The sequence below is a fragment of the Rhinolophus sinicus genome, linkage group LG06, assembly GCF_036562045.2.
Source record: "Rhinolophus sinicus isolate RSC01 linkage group LG06, ASM3656204v1, whole genome shotgun sequence".
NCBI lineage: Eukaryota > Metazoa > Chordata > Mammalia > Chiroptera > Rhinolophidae > Rhinolophus > Rhinolophus sinicus.
In genome coordinates, this window is record NC_133756.1 from 160,593,481 (window position 1) to 160,610,555 (window position 17,075).

At 49.2% G+C, this 17,075-nt stretch overlaps 2 protein-coding genes across 6 annotated transcripts; one reads left to right on the forward strand and one right to left on the reverse strand.

The window, feature by feature from the left end:
* The first annotated feature begins 4,174 nt into the window (after positions 1 to 4,174).
* On the forward strand, positions 4,175 to 11,215 carry KAT5 (lysine acetyltransferase 5). 5 transcript variants are annotated; one of them, XM_019737769.2, is made up of 14 exons: positions 4,175 to 4,378; positions 4,478 to 4,544; positions 4,867 to 4,935; positions 5,027 to 5,163; positions 5,430 to 5,612; positions 5,702 to 5,776; positions 5,878 to 5,952; positions 6,266 to 6,514; positions 6,590 to 6,679; positions 8,011 to 8,151; positions 8,231 to 8,324; positions 10,215 to 10,374; positions 10,485 to 10,566; positions 10,654 to 11,215. In XM_019737769.2, the coding sequence occupies exons 1-14, from the start codon at positions 4,367 to 4,369 to the stop codon at positions 10,786 to 10,788; spliced, it is 1,569 nt and encodes a 522-aa protein (XP_019593328.1). In that variant the 5' UTR covers positions 4,175 to 4,366; the 3' UTR covers positions 10,789 to 11,215. The 5 variants fall into 5 exon arrangements, with proteins under 5 accessions (XP_019593328.1, XP_019593331.1, XP_019593333.1 ...); XM_019737772.2 differs by having other exon boundaries at positions 4,179 to 4,378; positions 5,457 to 5,612; XM_019737774.2 differs by lacking the exon at positions 5,430 to 5,612 and having other exon boundaries at positions 4,179 to 4,378.
* Positions 11,216 to 11,288: 73 nt separating this feature from the next.
* Positions 11,289 to 12,552, reverse strand: RNASEH2C (ribonuclease H2 subunit C). Its single transcript, XM_019737775.2, has 4 exons — positions 12,311 to 12,552; positions 11,931 to 12,121; positions 11,732 to 11,851; positions 11,289 to 11,423 (listed from the first exon to the last, which is right to left on the reverse strand). The coding sequence occupies exons 1-4, from the start codon at positions 12,480 to 12,482 to the stop codon at positions 11,397 to 11,399; spliced, it is 510 nt and encodes a 169-aa protein (XP_019593334.2). The 5' UTR covers positions 12,483 to 12,552; the 3' UTR covers positions 11,289 to 11,396.
* Between the last annotated feature and the right edge of the window lie 4,523 nt (positions 12,553 to 17,075).

Sequence of the window (17,075 nt, forward strand, 5' to 3'; positions counted from 1 at the left end):
TTTTTAAATTTCCCATCTACCCTAATTTAGATGCAGCGGAGGGAAAAGGGAATGGTCTGGACTTCTTCACCTGGCGGTGCTTTGGTCACTGGGCTCCGCGGATCCTGCTGCACGCGAGGGGCAACAGAAGCTCCGTACCGCGTCGGCTATCGCGGGCGGGCCGGGCCGAGGGCATCTCGCCTCCGACTCAAACACCAGTTTAAGGTGCATCACACTGCCGGCCCTCGGTGGCAATGGGTTAAGCATAAGGCGCCCAGGGGTATATCAACTGAAGCCCAGTCTCTGCAACCTGACGCCTGTTGTCTGAAAAGGTCCGGAACCCCCAGGGGCCGCTTAGAACTCGCCGTGTCTCGTCGCCGCACCCCCCGCCGCCCGCCGTCTCCCTAGGACCTCCTGCAAGGGACCAGCCGTGGGCTAAATCCACTAATTAACTGTCATGTGACTCCTCAGGGGGGTATTGTCCCCAAGTTCAAGCCCTAGGCGGCGTTCGTGCGGGATGACGGTGGAGGCTGGGGCTGGAGCACCCTCCACCCCCCGGCCGGTTCCTCATCCCAGAATGAGGATGCTCCGTCGCAGGCGGTGGAGCCTTCTCCAGATGGAAAAAGACTTTATTTTCTCTGAATTCGTTCTAAATTATGGAATCATATGGGAATTGGAAAAGATTGGAAATTCTGACTTGCTTTACCAGGCTCTGAAAAAACAGGAAGAGAAAAGTGAAAATAGTTACCACCCTCCCACTCATTTCAGTTTCTCCTGTGGCTGGCCAGGATTAGGAAAGTCAGTTTACTTTTTTGAGGAGGCTAACTTTTCAAGTCCACAGAATGGATTAATTATAATCTTTGGTTAATGGCACACAATCATCATTGATCCTTGCGTGATCCTCTTTTTAAAAATTCATATATATTTGTAACAAATCAATAAATTGAACTGTTGTGCTCTCTGTAAAACTCAAGGGGCTGAATAGGACATCACCAGAACTTACATCTACCCCCGTGCTCCACATCTGTCCATTCCTTCATCCCGGTGTCCAGGGCACCATCTAGAATTCTCTATTTGTTATTCCCTTGACTTTTTTTATTTTAAGAAAAAAATTTACTCATATACATGGCTACACAAATATGTTGCTTGGTTTCACTTAGTTTTGAACTTCTACGAAGAGAGTATCTTGTTTTTTGTTATTTGCTTTTCTCACTCGACATATTACTAAGGTTTATCTGTTTCATAGTTCATTCACTTTTTACTGCTACATACTATTCTGTTGTGTAAATACACCACAGGTTATTTATTTATTCATCCTGCGGATGGCCATTTGGACTTCCAGTTTTCACTATTACAAGCAGTGTGGTTAAGAACATTCCTTTGAATGTCTCCTGTTGCACATGTATCCAGGAGTTTTCTTCAGTATATACCTAAAAGTGATTTATTAGGGTATAGAATTTCCCATTATCAATTTTCAAAATAATGCCTTAGTTCTCTAGCATCCTCCAAAATTTAATCCATGCATTTTTTAAAAAAAATCTTAATGCATGGATTTAAACACTTGATATGCTTTAATCTGTTTTAATTATTCTTATTGAAGTTCAAATTGTTCCATCCTTGGCCACTGGAAACCTTCTGAATTTTGTTCTTCGGTCCTCTTGACACAATTCCAATAGTGTCCAAGATCTGGAATCAGACAGCTTTCTGAGGAATTCTGATTCCTTTTAGTGGGAAATGGTATTTAGAGACCACAGTCTGAGTTCTAGGGATACTTATTGCTAGTGGGTCAATCATTATGGACCTTTTCAGTGAACAGTTAGGCAATATATACGAGTACGTATATTTTTATATGAAATGCACCAGGAATTCATACTCATATCTCCTTTTCAAATTTAGGACTACAGGGTTTTAACTTAACCTCAATCATCTTACATATTCTCTCATGTCAAAAAAATCTCAATTCTCTTTTTACAGAAATAGAAAAATTCATTCTTAAGTACATATGGAACCTTGAGGGACCCTGAATAACCAAAACAATCTTGAAAAAGAAGAACAAAGTTGGAGGAGTCACACTTCCCGATTTCAAAACTTACTACAAAGCTACAGTAATCAAAACAACGTGGTACTGGCATAAAGATAGACATATAGACCAATGAAACAGAATAGAGAGCCCAAAAATAAACCCTCACATACATGGTTGAATGATTTTTGGCAAGAGTGCCAAGACTGTTCAATGAAGAAAGGACAGTCTTTTCAACAAATGGTGCTGGGAAACCTGGTTAGCCACAAGCAAAGGAATGAAGTTGGACCCTTACTAACACCATATACAAAAACTAACTCAAAATGGATTGAAGAGGGGCGGCCAGTTGGCTCAGTTGGTTAGAGCACAGTGCTCATAACACCAACGTTCGCTGGTTCAATTCCCACATGGACCAGTGAGCTGCGCCCTCCACAACTGCATTGAAAACGACTTAACTTGAAGCTGATGGGTTCTGGAAAAACAGTGTTTCCCAATATTCCTCTTAAAACATACATACATACATACATGCATACATACAGATGTAGCCTGCCCGGTGGCTCAGGCGGTTGGAGCTCCGTGCTCCTAACGCCAAAGGCTGCCGATTCAATTCCCACATGGGCCAGTGGGCTCTCAACCATAAGGCTGCCGGTTCGACTCCCACAAGGGATGGTGGGCTGTGCCCCCTGCAACTAACAACGGCAACTGGACCTGGAGCTGAACTGTGCCCTCCACAACTAAGATTGAAAGGACAACTTGACTTGGAAAAAGCCCTGGAAGTACACACTGTTCCCCCAATAAAGTCCTGTTCCCCTTCCCCAATAAAATCTTAAAAAAAAAAAAAAAAACAAAGAAAAAACTAATAGCTAACAGGCAACTGGTTATGGCACCTAAGGTGCATCTAAATAACGAAACACTATGTAGCCATTAAAACAGTGCTATAGAATATTTAATGACTAGTGTTCAATTTATGTTGCTAAGTGAAAAAGCTGGTCACAAAACAGTATATACAAGAAAAACCTATTTTTGTATTCAAAAGATAGCACAACAGTTTATAGAGCAGGGGGTGGCCAACATTCTCTGTAAAGGGCCAGATAATAAGTATTTTAGGCTTTGTATTTCAGACACAATTATTCCATTTTAGTGTGAAAGCAGTCATAGACAAAAAGTAAATGAATCAAAAGTATGGCTACACTCCAATACAACTATTTGTGGACACTGAACTTTGAATTTTGTAATTTTTATTTGTTGTGAAATATTCTTTTGTTTTCTTAACCATTAAAAAATACAAAACCATTCTTAGCTCACTGGCTGTAGGAAAACTAGCAAAGGTTGGATTTGGCCTGCAGGCCTTAGTTTGCCCACTCCTGGTTTACAGGATCTTCTACCAAGATGTTCATGGTGGGCATGTCCCTCATGATGATCTGAGGTTATTTTCTCCCCCTACTGTGGTCTAGGTTTCTGAAACAGTATTCCGCCCCACCTCCCCCTCACCCCCAAGTATTTGCAAGGCTCTTCTGTTGTTCCCTCTCTAAACCTTTCCTGAAGCATATACATTTCCAGCAGTCCTGCCCTCAGCACCCTATTTAAAATTGCAACCTACCTGCCCATCTCCTTTACCTTGTGCATTCTTTTTGGTTTCTCCAATCACTTTTTAATAAACTAAGTAATTTACTTTTTAATATATTTACTGTTTGTTATATAAACCCAGTGTAAGCTCTATGAGAGCAGGGTCCTATTTTATTCACTGATGTATTCCAGGATCCTAGAACAGTGCCTGGCACACGTTAGATTATTAAACATTTGTTCAATGTATGAATGAATAATGTTGTATTACTTTTATAATTAGAAACCTAATATAGAAAACAACCTAGAAACCTTCCGTGAGTCCCCATCCTTAACGAATGAAATCCACAAACTTGGCCAGGCATTGAACTCCCTTCATAGTCCCGCCCACTTCTCCAGACCCGCCCCCCCCCACTGAGCACTCGCGGGTCACAGCGAGTGACCTCTCCCACCGCCACTTAGAGACGCCGGAATCTCGCCACCCCCAAAGCACAAACACTACCCCCACGTGACGCGCGCTGCGTCCACGTGACCGGCGTCGCACCGGTGGGCGTCACGTGACAGACTCAGCTTTCCTCCAATTGTTGTGCACGTTGTGGAGATTCCTCCCAGGACCCAACCCGAGACTTAAAACACCCTATTCCCCCGCCCCCCAAACGGGTCGGCTCCCCGCTTCCAGCTGGGCGGCGGTGTATTTCAAGGGTCTTTTCTAAGGCGTTGTCCGGAGGTCCGGGCCTACTGCACACTCAGTCCCGGAAGTGACGTCTCCCAGAGGGGCCGGAAGTGTCAGTGGAGGGAGGGAAGATGGCGGAGGTGGTGAGTCCGGTGCCCGGGGCGGGGCGGAGGGAGCCAGGGGAGGTGGGTAGAGCCCGAGGCCCCCCAGTAGCCGACCCTGGCGCCGCGCTGTCTCCCCAGGGGGAGATAATCGAAGGTTGCCGCCTGCCGGTGCTGCGGCGGAACCAGGACAACGAAGATGAGTGGCGTGAGTGACGTCGGGGGGCGGGGCTAAGAACCTGAGGGCGAGGGGCGGGAGTCAACCGAACCCTTGGGAGGGGGAGGGGCTTCGAGAATTCTGGGGGCAGGCGGGGCGCAGATACTCAGGAGGGGCGTGGCTTTTAGCCACTCCGAGATGGACAGGGCGGGGCTTGGAGAGGGGTTGGCACTGGGTGACTAAAGGGGGCTTGGGCGAGAGCTTCCAAGTGCTGGGGCTTAGAGATCAGGCCTGGGGGTGGAGTTCAGGTCGTAGGAAGGTGGAGCCTCATGGCCTGGCGGGTCTAACGCCCCTGCCTATGCTGTTCCCACAGCCCTGGCCGAGATCCTGAGCGTGAAGGACATTAGTGGCCGGAAGCTTTTCTACGTCCATTACATTGACTGTGAGTGCTGGGCCAGGGTGAGGAGGGGCTGCAGGGTAGGGTTGGGAGGCAGTCTCTGGCATTGCTTCCTGAGACATCCCCACTGCTGCAGTCAACAAACGCCTGGATGAATGGGTGACCCACGAAAGGCTGGACCTGAAGAAGATCCAATTCCCCAAGAAAGAGGCCAAGACCCCCACCAAGAACGGACTTCCTGGGTCCCGCCCCGGCTCTCCAGAGAGAGAGGTGGTGAGTAGGTCCCCTACTTCACCTCTTCTGTCCTGCCTCCTACTTCTCTCATCTTTTGGCCTCAGTGGCTCCTGGATGGGCTGGACCGGGCCACACCCTCCCACCCTGGCTTCAGCTTGTAAAGGATGGGGGCCAAGCTGCAGATGTAGCTTCTAGAGTCCAGCGGCTATTCCTGTGTCCTTGAGAGGGCAGCGGGTGGGGTTTGATCACTCCATGCTGAGGAGCCCCTATTCCCCTTCCCCATCCCACCACCATCCCCACCCCAGAGGAAGACCCTGGACCTATCTCTACAGCCGGCCTCCACCCAGGCCAGCGGGAAGACCTTGCCAATCCCGGTCCAGATCACACTCCGCTTCAACCTGCCCAAGGAGCGGGAGGCCATTCCCGGTGGCGAGCCCGACCAGCCGCTCTCCTCCAGCTCCTGCCTGCAGCCCAACCACCGCTCAACGGTACCCTCAGCAATTCCAGGGACCTTGCTTTCCTCTCAGGTCCCACCTTCTCTACCTTCTGACCCACCTTTCTTGGTTTCTCTCTGCAGAAACGGAAGGTGGAGGTGGTTTCACCAGCAACTCCAGTGCCCAGCGAGACAGCCCCAGCCTCAGTTTTTCCCCAGGTGAGTCCTCCAAACCATCTCTTTCTTTCTTCTACCTCCCGGTAGCTCCTTTCAGACTCATCTCACAGCCACCCCTTCTGTTCCTATCATCTCACCTACAGAATGGATCAGCCCGTAGGGCAGTGGCAGCGCAGCCAGGACGGAAGCGAAAATCGAATTGCTTGGGCACTGATGAGGTAGGTCTGGGGAAGAGGGAAGCTGGATGAAAAGGAGAGATGGGCAGGGTGGCAAGTTTAGTAGCCAGTTTAAAAATAAATGAGTGTTGGGCAGCCATGGTGTTGGTGGGATTGGGAGCCAGGCAGAGCTGGTTCAGATTGGTCATTGGGTCATCTTTCCCAAGTTTTGAATGAAAACTTCCCACGTCTTGCATTCTTTATCTGGAAAGCGGGAACTATAGTACTTCCCTGGTAGGTTAGGCTTGAACAAGGAAACGTGTGGTGGAGCTGTAGTGTTTCCTGTAACGCAGTGTCTTCCACTGGCCCTGAGCAGGACTCCCAGGACAGCTCAGATGGAATTCCATCAGCTCCGCGCATGACTGGGAGCCTGGTGTCCGACCGGAGCCACGACGACATCGTCACCCGGATGAAGAACATTGAGTGCATCGAGCTGGGCCGGCACCGCCTCAAGCCGTGGTACTTCTCCCCGTACCCACAGGAGCTCACCACGTTGCCTGTCCTCTATCTCTGCGAGTTCTGTCTCAAGTATGGCCGTAGCCTCAAGTGTCTGCAGCGCCACTTGGTATGAGGGGTCCCAGGAGGCCACCCTCCTAGCACCCCCACCCTGTCCCATCCCTGACCTTTCTCTCTTCCTCAGACCAAGTGTGACCTGCGACATCCTCCAGGCAATGAGATTTACCGCAAGGGCACCATCTCCTTTTTTGAGATCGATGGACGCAAGAACAAGGTCAGTGGCTGAAGGACAGTAGGGAAATCTTGGAGCTGGGGTTCGGGGGAGTCAAATGAGCACTTTTTTCCTATTCAGGAAAACACTGAACAGTCTGACCAACAGATCAGTTAACCCATTTTTATTGAGTTCTTGCTGTAGGGCAGGTGCTGGGAGGTATAGACAACCAGGAATTAGATAAAATCTCTGCTCTCTGAGAGCTCACAGTCCATAGGGAAAATCGACATGTCAACAGCCACTTAGATTCCAGTGTGATAAATGTCATGAAACAAAGGGTAAGTTGTTAGGACCCAGAGGAGCTAGTCATCAAAGCTTCACAGAGGAGGTGACTTACGAGCCTTGACATAAAAGAACAAGGTGGGCAAGGGAGTCCCAAGCAGTGGGGTCCTGAAGGGCAGGCGTGGATGTACAGGTGGTGTGACAGGCAAAGACCCTTCTGGCTGAAGGGCAGAGAGAAAGAGGCAAGGCTGTTACAAGGGACAGAGCTGAAGTGGAGGGTGGGAATGGCAGTTGGAGAGGAGCTGGGAACACCAGAGGCTTGGGGCTTCAAACCTGACTTAGTCTATGGCTGTGGAGAGGAAGGAGTAACTTGGAGGGACCCTTAAGAGAGACTTTCCTCATTCCTGGGGTCCAGAGGGTGCTGGGGGAGAGGCAGGCATCTTGACTGGTGGGGGAGCGCTCTGGCTTGGGTGCTGGGGGAGCTTGAGAGGAAGACGCTGCTTTAACTGTTGGTTCTGTATTATAAGTGGGGACTTGGGCATCCAAGTGACAGTGCCCAGCAGGTGGTTAAGGAGCCATGTCTGGTGCAGGAACAATTGTGTTTAGAGGTAAAGGAGCAAAAATAATTCTCCTGGGGGAACTCATAAGGCTGCTAATTTGTTAAATTCCAGAATTTCTCACCTCAGTTGTAGACTACTAGATCAGTTTCCAAGACGTGTGACCGTGTTGTGTTTTTTCACAGCCAGAGTCCTAAGACTGTCACGTGGGCAGACTTCTCTCATAAGCCTTCATCAATCTTTCTCCTTCGGGACAGCAGTTTTTTGATTGTTGTTAACAATAGCAGAGGACAGTGGATGTCCCCCAGGCCAGATTTAGGTGGAGGCATGGGAGCAGGGGTACACCAGCCCAGCTCATCGGGAAGCGGGTTGTCCAGTAGGGCTGGTACATGGGCTCTTCAGCCCTGAGAAGCAGCCCTGCCGTGCAATGGGTCAGGCCCTAGGGAAGAAGGCTTATCACCTATCAGCCTGGGGTACAAAGCAGCTCCTGGTTGACCCTGGCCCAGTAGCCATGCTCGAGGGGTCCCCAGTTATGACAGGCCTTTTCCTTTGCAGAGTTACTCCCAGAACCTGTGTCTTCTGGCCAAGTGTTTCCTCGACCACAAGACACTATACTATGACACAGACCCCTTCCTCTTCTACGTCATGACGGAGTACGACTGCAAGGGCTTCCACATTGTGGGCTACTTCTCCAAGGTGAGCGCTTACCGGGCCTGCCCCTCAGCTCCGGCCTGAACCAGGTCCCTTCTCTCACACTCACCTGACCCTTTTCCAGGAAAAGGAGTCGACAGAGGACTACAACGTGGCTTGCATCTTGACCCTGCCTCCCTACCAGCGCCGGGGCTACGGCAAGCTGCTGATTGAATTCAGTGAGTACCTGTGCTCCCAGATGGGCTCGGGGTGGGTGCTGGCAGTCCCTGCCGGTGCCTCACACGCAGACGTGCTGGCTTGCTGGGATCTCGGCTCTGGCTGTGCAGCCCTGTCACCAGGGGAGCCGGCCAGAAACCAGGATGAGACTCTCCCAAGGTCCTTCCATTCTCAGGGTGACTGCCCTGCTTATCTGGACTAGGTTCTCAGTCCCTCACTGTTCCTTGGCCAAGGTTCTAAGCACCACCCAACTTTTCCCAAATTGGATTCATCTGCTCCTGCCCAGGGCCTTGGGCACAAGCTGAGCCAGCCACTGTTACTCACCCCTCTGGTACTCTGATGTCATACAAGTTCCTGGGCAAAGCTCAGTGGTTCATTTCCCCACTTGTCCCCTAACCGTAGATGTTCAAAATGCTGTTAACTCAGCAAACAGATATAAGCGCTGACTTGCGTGGATTTGGCCCCCGCTCCTCGCATTGTCTGGTCAGTCTCTTAAAGCCCACAAAGGACTGTGCTCCTCATCCTTCATGAACTCTTCAGTGTCCCCTCACCTCCAAAGCCCCCTTCTGCTTCCCAGCCTCCATTCACTTGCCCCTCACGGGGCTAACCAAGCCAACCTGAACACAGGGAGGGATCCGTCGCTGTTTGTCTGGTGAAGACACAGAGGCTTGTCTCGATCAAGGTCATGGTCATCCATTTGAGAAATTTTATGGATAGAATGATGTCAAGATAGGGCTCACATCTTCAGGAAGCCCTCAGCCTGCTAAGCAGGCAGATGCTTCAAGAAACTCAGTCTAAGCCTTCGGGCTCAGACCTCAGTGGAGATGGGATGCAGGCGGGGCCACCAAGGAAGTGTGCTCAGTTTGGCAGACAGGGTGGGCAGCTGTTCCCTGGGGGGGCTAGGAGTTCCCTATGGCTGAGGGCAGTGTGGTCTCTGGTTGATCTGTCAGGACTCCACATGCATTGCAGACCCAACAAGGCTGAGTAGGAACCCAGTGTGTCCCCTTTCTGTGCTTCCTCTCTCCAAAGTACAGCCTTTTCTGTCCTGACCACTGGGTTGCTTGGTGGAGGTCATGAGATCAGGCATGAAGGGCTGATAAAGGTGCACCAAGGAGAGGACAGCACAAAGGGCTCTGGTCCAACACGAGGCTGGTTATGACAGGGTGAGGAAGGGCTTCTGGTAGTGGAGACATCCGAGGGCTCTGATGGAGAGAACAAAGGCTCTGCACAAGCAACTTGAGGCCACATGGTTGCAGGGCCTGAGGTCTCACCAGGAACTGCCTGCCAGTGCCCAGTGGTCAGCGGGTGAGGAGGGCAGAGCACTCAGAGTGGGCGGGAAAGAGCTGCCGGAGAGGCCAGTTACATGCTAAGGAAAGGCTCCCCTCTGATGGGAAGCCCTCTGGCACTCCTCTCCTTATGGTCTGACAACCACTGGTCAGGCCGGCCTGGTCTTAGAGCTGCTGACATTCCTCAGGCCACGGGGACTGATTTGACTGAGAATCCAAGCATCTCAGGCCTGGACTAGGGGTGGGGTTTGCCCACTTTTCCTCCTCCCAGGTACAGAGAGAGTGGGACGACAGAAAAATGGGCACTTTCTTTAAGCCATTTTCTCTCCCTCCCCCGCCCCTAAGCCCTCACTGGCTCCTGAGCACCCCTTTCAATGCCCTCTGCACCCTCCACTTGAACTGAGCACACAGGTGAGTGAATGTTCGTTAGTCCTTTATGGGGAAGCAGACACAGAGCAGACAAGCCACATACCCCAGGACACACAGGACCACCACATGGCAGGGCCAGGATGAGAAGCAGGCAGTCTGCCTCTAACCTGTGCTCTTCAACACTGGTTATAGGAAGCTGCGAGTGCTTACCCACCTGCTCCCTCTCCACTGCTTTAGGCTACGAACTCTCCAAAGTGGAAGGGAAAACGGGGACTCCTGAGAAGCCCCTGTCGGATCTTGGCCTCTTATCCTACCGAAGCTACTGGTCCCAGACTATTCTGGAGATCCTGATGGGGCTGAAGTCAGAGAGCGGGGAGAGGCCGCAGATCACCATCAAGTGAGCCTGGCCCCACCTACCTGGGGGTGCATGGCATGCTCATTCCTGGGGCTCCTGGGGGCCTGGGGCGGAGAAGGCCCCCAGGGGACCTGATCTTTGCCCTCCCACAGCGAGATCAGCGAAATCACCAGCATCAAGAAGGAGGATGTCATCTCCACTCTGCAGTACCTCAACCTCATCAACTACTACAAGGTAGGGAGGCAGGCAGGGGAGACCGGTGTGGGGAGGGGCGTAGTGCAGGCCCCACATGTGCTGACCTGCCTGGTCCCATCTGCCCAGGGCCAGTATATCCTCACACTGTCGGAGGACATCGTGGATGGACACGAACGGGCTATGCTCAAGCGGCTACTCCGCATCGACTCCAAGTGTCTGCACTTCACTCCCAAGGACTGGAGCAAGAGGGGGAAGTGGTGACCACGTACTGCCCGTGGTAGTGCCAACAAAGCTGGCAGAACTGGGGCTGACAGCCCACCCTGCCCCCACCAGGGCTCCCGAGAGGGACACCAAGGGAGACGGACCAGGCTGAGGACAGGTCCGCGAGAAGAGGATGGGCCTGGTAGGGGCCGGCTGGTACCCAGCACCAAAGTGAGCTCAGGGCTCTGGTCAGCTCTAAGGTCAGCTGGCTGCAGGCCCAGGCCTGCCGTGAACCAGGGACTGGAGGGAGCCAGGCAGCTGTGTACAGTGTTGGGGGGGGGGGGGGAACTTTGTACAGAGGGTGGCTGTAAAAATTTCTTTTGTAAAATAGGAGTTGGGTCGGGGGGCGGGAGGGGTACTGGCTGCAAAATTCTGGGGTCTCTCTTGCCCCTACCACCCCCTGGCAATAAACTGTTTCTCCAGGCCAGAGCCAGAAAAGGTTCTTGTGGGAGATGGGGCAGTGCCGGCTTAGGGGCCCCAAATATGGGCAGACTCACGGGTGCTGTGAAGAGCTTGTTTATTGGAGTGATGAAATCAGTGGCTCCAAAGTGAAGAGCTGGTTTACTGGGGTGAAAGGATTGGTGGCTTTCAACTGTGAGCTCTGGTTCTCAGTCGTCCTGCACCGGTGCGTGAATCTGCAACAGGGGTTACTTCCTATTGGATTTCTAAGATGGAGTGGCTGGGTGGCCCACATGCTGGGGGAGGAACCTGCTGCTTTGAATAACACCCCCTTCCAGGCCAGAGAAGAATGGTGGGGAAGCCACACTGCCCTTGCCCAGTCTAACCCTCCTGTCAGACCCAAGCTCCATCTGTCCCATTGTGCTCCCCAGCCCTAAAGCCCCAAATCCACTCAGGCAATTGCTGGGCAACCCAGGAAATAACTGAAGCCAGAGCGGGGGAATGCATGGGGTCTGGGAGGAAGAGGGCACATCTATCTACTCACCGCTGCAGCAAGGCTGGGCCAGGTTAGGGCCGCACGCACTTTGGCATCCGGGCCAGGGATGGTCTCCAGGCCCCACACGGTGAAGCGGCTGAAACTGGCAGAGGCTCCGATGAAGCGGTCCTGGGGAAGAGGTCCGACTCAGCATGGGGGCCGCTGCTCCCACCCGCACCTCCGGCCAACTCGATTCCCCTGTGCTCACGAAGTCCCGCTCCAGCGCCTCGGGGGGTTCCAGCAGCTCCTGCTCCTCTTCATTCTCTGAACCCTCGGCGAAGTCCTGTTTCCCCAACACCTCTCCCTTCTCTTCCATCCTCATCACGTATCCCACGAGGCTGGGCGGCACCTCCACCTCCTCGCCCCGTAGGCTGCGGCCCCGAAACGACACTTCAAGTCCTGGAGGAGGCAGGCGCAGGGCCTCAGTGAAGGCCTGAGCCAGGCCCTGCGGGGCAAACCCGGTAGCGGCCCTCCAGCTGCCTCCGGTGGACCATGATCCCCAGGAGCCCTCGCGCCCCTCCACGCCGACGGGAGTGCGGCGCCGGCGCGGGGGCTGCCGGGAGCCGTAGTCCGGCCGCGATCGCTCACCTCGCGGACCCTGGCGGATGGCCGGAGTAAAGAAGCGCTCCACGGGGGCGGGCCGGTTAACCGGGATTTCACAGGGCAGAAGGTGCAGCGTGACGGGGGCGGTGTTGCGCAGAGTGACGAGGCGCAGGTGGACGCGGTGCTTCACCACGTCTTCCTCGTCGCTGCTCTCCATCCTCCGCTGCGATTCCGCGGCTCGCTGGCCGAGGCCGAAGCTGGCGCGTAAGCCGCGCGAAGCCTGTCGGGAGGCCGTGGGCAGTCAACTCAATCTCCTGGGAAGCGTAGTACTTCCCTGACGCTCTTCTGCAAGCTCCACCTCCCTGTGTTCAAGTCCAGCTTTTTTTTTTCTTGAAAATTTTCAATGGTACTTTTTTTTTTAAGTAACATTTTTTCCCCCCAAATGCAGTTCACATACAATATGATATTAGTTTCAGGTGTTGAGCAGTACATTTGTTTTCCGAAATGTACACTTTTTATATTGACTGATAGGGAGTTTTTAATTTTACTAGGGACATCAATCAACCCTTCTTCAAATGCATGGAAGATACATTATCCGAATTTGTGGTTTGTCTCCCAAACCTGTGTATAGTCTATTTTTATTAACACAAAAGATAAATTTGTGTAGTCAAATTTATCAACTTTTGTTGTTTTCACAATACTTTTTTGGTTTATCTCTAATGTTTATTCAGATACCCAACTTAGGTATGTTTTGTCAAGTTGTCTCATAAAACAAACACCTACAAACTGGTAATTCAGATTAAAATTGCATTTAATTCTTAGATTTGAAAAAGAGAAAAACATCCCCAGACGTCCAGAAAGTGGACTTGGTGTTCTGTTGAACATGAACAATTTCACAGAACATCATCAGACAAGGTCACTCCGACATAAGGGATCAAGACAAAAACAAGATCACTCTGTAATCGTGGGAATGTGGACAAAGACACGAACATTGTCCAACCTACAAAAATGATGAAACAGCCCTCTATAAGTGACTGTTGCTATTTTGGGGGGCTGTGGGGAAGGGGAACAGGACTTTTATTTATTGGGGAACTGTGTACTTCCAGGACTTTTTCCAAGTCAAGTTGTTGTCCTTTCAAAATCTTAGTTGCGGAAGGCACAGCCCAGCTGCAGGTCCGGTTGCCATTGCTAGTTGAAGGGGGCACAGCCCACCTTTCCCCGCTGGAGTCAAACTGGCAACCTTGTGGTTGAGAGGACGCACTCCAACCAACTGAGCCATCTGGCACTGGCCCATATGGGAATTGAACCGGCAGCCCTCGGCACTAGGAGCATGGAGCTCTAACCGCCTGAGCCACCTGAGCCACTGGGGTGGCCCGACTGTTGCTTCTTTACCAATTACAGCTTTAGCCTCTGTTTAGTTAAGATCTGTTAACTTTAGCCCATCAGAGAAAACTCCCACTTCCTGACAGTATCCAATCCAGAGAAAAGCCCCACTTCCTTAAACCTTCCTCCCAATCACCTAACACAAGCCCAAATTCTATAAATCCTTTCTAACACCCTCTTACTGAAATGCCCCACAGTGCAAGAGTAATAAACTCATTTGTTCAGTCACAGATGTGTCCCTGGTGGGCTTTGGCTGGAGGGCATTGACAGAGTGTTGCTTTGGTTTTCTATCAAGAATAAGATATTACCATTTATTCATGTCATTTTTTATGTCTCTGCACAGATGTGAGGTTTTCTTCACAACTTTCTAGGTATAATAATACCTAAATTATTATATTTTAAAGTTTTTTTCCTATATAGCTTATATTTGTTTCTATTACAAATTAGATCTTTTTTCCATTTTTTCTGATTATTACTTATCTATAACAGAGTTTGGCAAACCTTTCTTATGGTCTCCATCACAATTGATCAACTTTGTCATTGTAGCATAAAAACAGCCATAGACAATATGTAAATGACTGAACATGGCTGTGTTCCAATAAAACTTTATTTGCAAAAACAGGCAGTTGGCTGGATTTGGCCTGCAGGCCGTAGTTTTCAGGAAAGCTGTTGATTCTTACATATTAATTTTTAACCAGATATCTACTGAATTTTTTATTACTCCTAATAGTTTTCATTTAATATTCTTGAGTCTTCCAGAATTAGTCATCTGACTTCCAAATAATGATAATTTTGCTTCCTCATTACATCGTGTAATTGGTTTTCTGGCATTATCAGAACAATCTCAAATATTACTGATTTCAATAGACATCGTTTTCTTTTTCCTGAAACTTTCATGGGAAACTGTTTTGCTACTTTACCAATAATCATAAAGCCACCTTTCAATATGTTATATATGTCTTGTTAAATACTACAAGGGTTTTTAACTCAAGAGTAGATGTTGGATTTTATTTTTATATTTTTGTTTTTAAAAGATTTTACTGGGGAAGGGAACAGGACTTTATTGGGGAACAGTGTGTACTTCCAGGATTTTTTCCAAGTCAAGTTGTTGTCCTTTCAGTCTTAGTTGTGGAGGGCGCAGCTCAGCTCCAGGTCCAGTTGCTGTTGTTAGTTGCAGGGGCACAGCCCACCATTCCCCGCTGGAGTCAAGCCTGCAACCTTGTGGTTGAGAGGACGCACTCCAACCAACTGAGCCATCTGGCACTGGCCCATATGGGAATTGAACCGGCAGCCCTCGGCACTAGGAGCATGGAGCTCTAACCGCCTGAGCCGCCTGAGCCACTGGGGTGGCCCGACTGTTGCTTCTTTACCAATTACAGCTTTAGCCTCTGTTTAGTTAAGATCTGTTAACTTTAGCCCATCAGAGAAAACTCCCACTTCCTGACAGTATCCAATCCAGAGAAAAGCCCCACTTCCTTAAACCTTCCTCCCAATCACCTAACACAAGCCCAAATTCTATAAATCCTTTCTAACACCCTCTTACTGAAATGCCCCACAGTGCAAGAGTAATAAACTCATTTGTTCAGTCACAGATGTGTCCCTGGTGGGCTTTGGCTGGAGGGCATTGACAGAGTGTTGCTTTGGTTTTCTATCAAGAATAAGATATTACCATTTATTCATGTCATTTTTTATGTCTCTGCACAGATGTGAGGTTTTCTTCACAACTTTCTAGGTATAATAATACCTAAATTATTATATTTTAAAGTTTTTTTCCTATATAGCTTATATTTGTTTCTATTACAAATTAGATCTTTTTTCCATTTTTTCTGATTATTACTTATCTATAACAGAGTTTGGCAAACCTTTCTTATGGTCTCCATCACAATTGATCAACTTTGTCATTGTAGCATAAAAACAGCCATAGACAATATGTAAATGACTGAACATGGCTGTGTTCCAATAAAACTTTATTTGCAAAAACAGGCAGTTGGCTGGATTTGGCCTGCAGGCCGTAGTTTTCAGGAAAGCTGTTGATTCTTACATATTAATTTTTAACCAGATATCTACTGAATTTTTTATTACTCCTAATAGTTTTCATTTAATATTCTTGAGTCTTCCAGAATTAGTCATCTGACTTCCAAATAATGATAATTTTGCTTCCTCATTACATCGTGTAATTGGTTTTCTGGCATTATCAGAACAATCTCAAATATTACTGATTTCAATAGACATCGTTTTCTTTTTCCTGAAACTTTCATGGGAAACTGTTTTGCTACTTTACCAATAATCATAAAGCCACCTTTCAATATGTTATATATGTCTTGTTAAATACTACAAGGGTTTTTAACTCAAGAGTAGATGTTGGATTTTATTTTTTATATTTTTGTTTTTTAAAAGATTTTACTGGGGAAGGGGAACAGGACTTTATTGGGGAACAGTGTGTACTTCCAGGATTTTTTCCAAGTCAAGTTGTTGTCCTTTCAGTCTTAGTTGTGGAGGGCGCAGCTCAGCTCCAGGTCCAGTTGCTGTTGTTAGTTGCAGGGGGCACAGCCCACCATCCCTTGCGGGAGTCAAGCCTGCAAGCTTGTGGTTGAGAGGACACGCTCCAACCAACTGAGCCACCTGGGAGCTCAGCGGAAGCTCAACTCAAGGTGCCGTGTTCAATCTTAGTTGCCGGGGGCAGAGCCCACCATCCCTTGCAGGAGTCAAGGAGTCGAATGGGGAGTCTTGTGGTTGAGAGCCCAATGGCCTATGTGGGAATCGAACCAGCAGCCTTCGGAGTTAGGAGCACGGAGATCCAACTGCCCTGAGCCACCTGGCCTGCCCTATTTTTCATATTTTAGTTCTATAAGTTTCCCGTAGTCTGGATTTCAGTGATTGCATTCCTGTACTGTCGTGTTCATATGCCCTGTATTTCCTGTAAATTAGATCTAGAAGCTTCATTGGATTCTTTGTGTGTGTGTGTGTGTGTGTGTGTGTGTGTGTGTGTGTGTTTCCATCAGAAGGGACATAATATCGTATGTCTCTCTTTTTTGTGAGGCTAGCAGCCATGGATGACCATTGCCTGGATCCTTTCATTACTAGGGGTTACCAAACTGATATTCTAAGTTCACCAATTCTTCTTCATTTACCAGCTGGAATACATCTATAAGAAACCAAACTCCTCCCATCAACTATTTGGTGGCCCACTGGTACGGTGAGTATAAGAAAGGCAAAAATAATTGCTTGATACTTTCCTCTTATTTCCCAGTTTTTAAAATAGTAAGTTATTTTCCTAGCATGTTCCGATGGTGACCTTTAAAACAAGTATTAAATAATGGATTTTAGCATTTTGAAGGGTTTCACTTAATTGTAGTTATTATTTTTTAATTTTTATAAGATTTTATTTGAGCCAAACCGATGACTATGCCAGGAAGCAACATTTCAA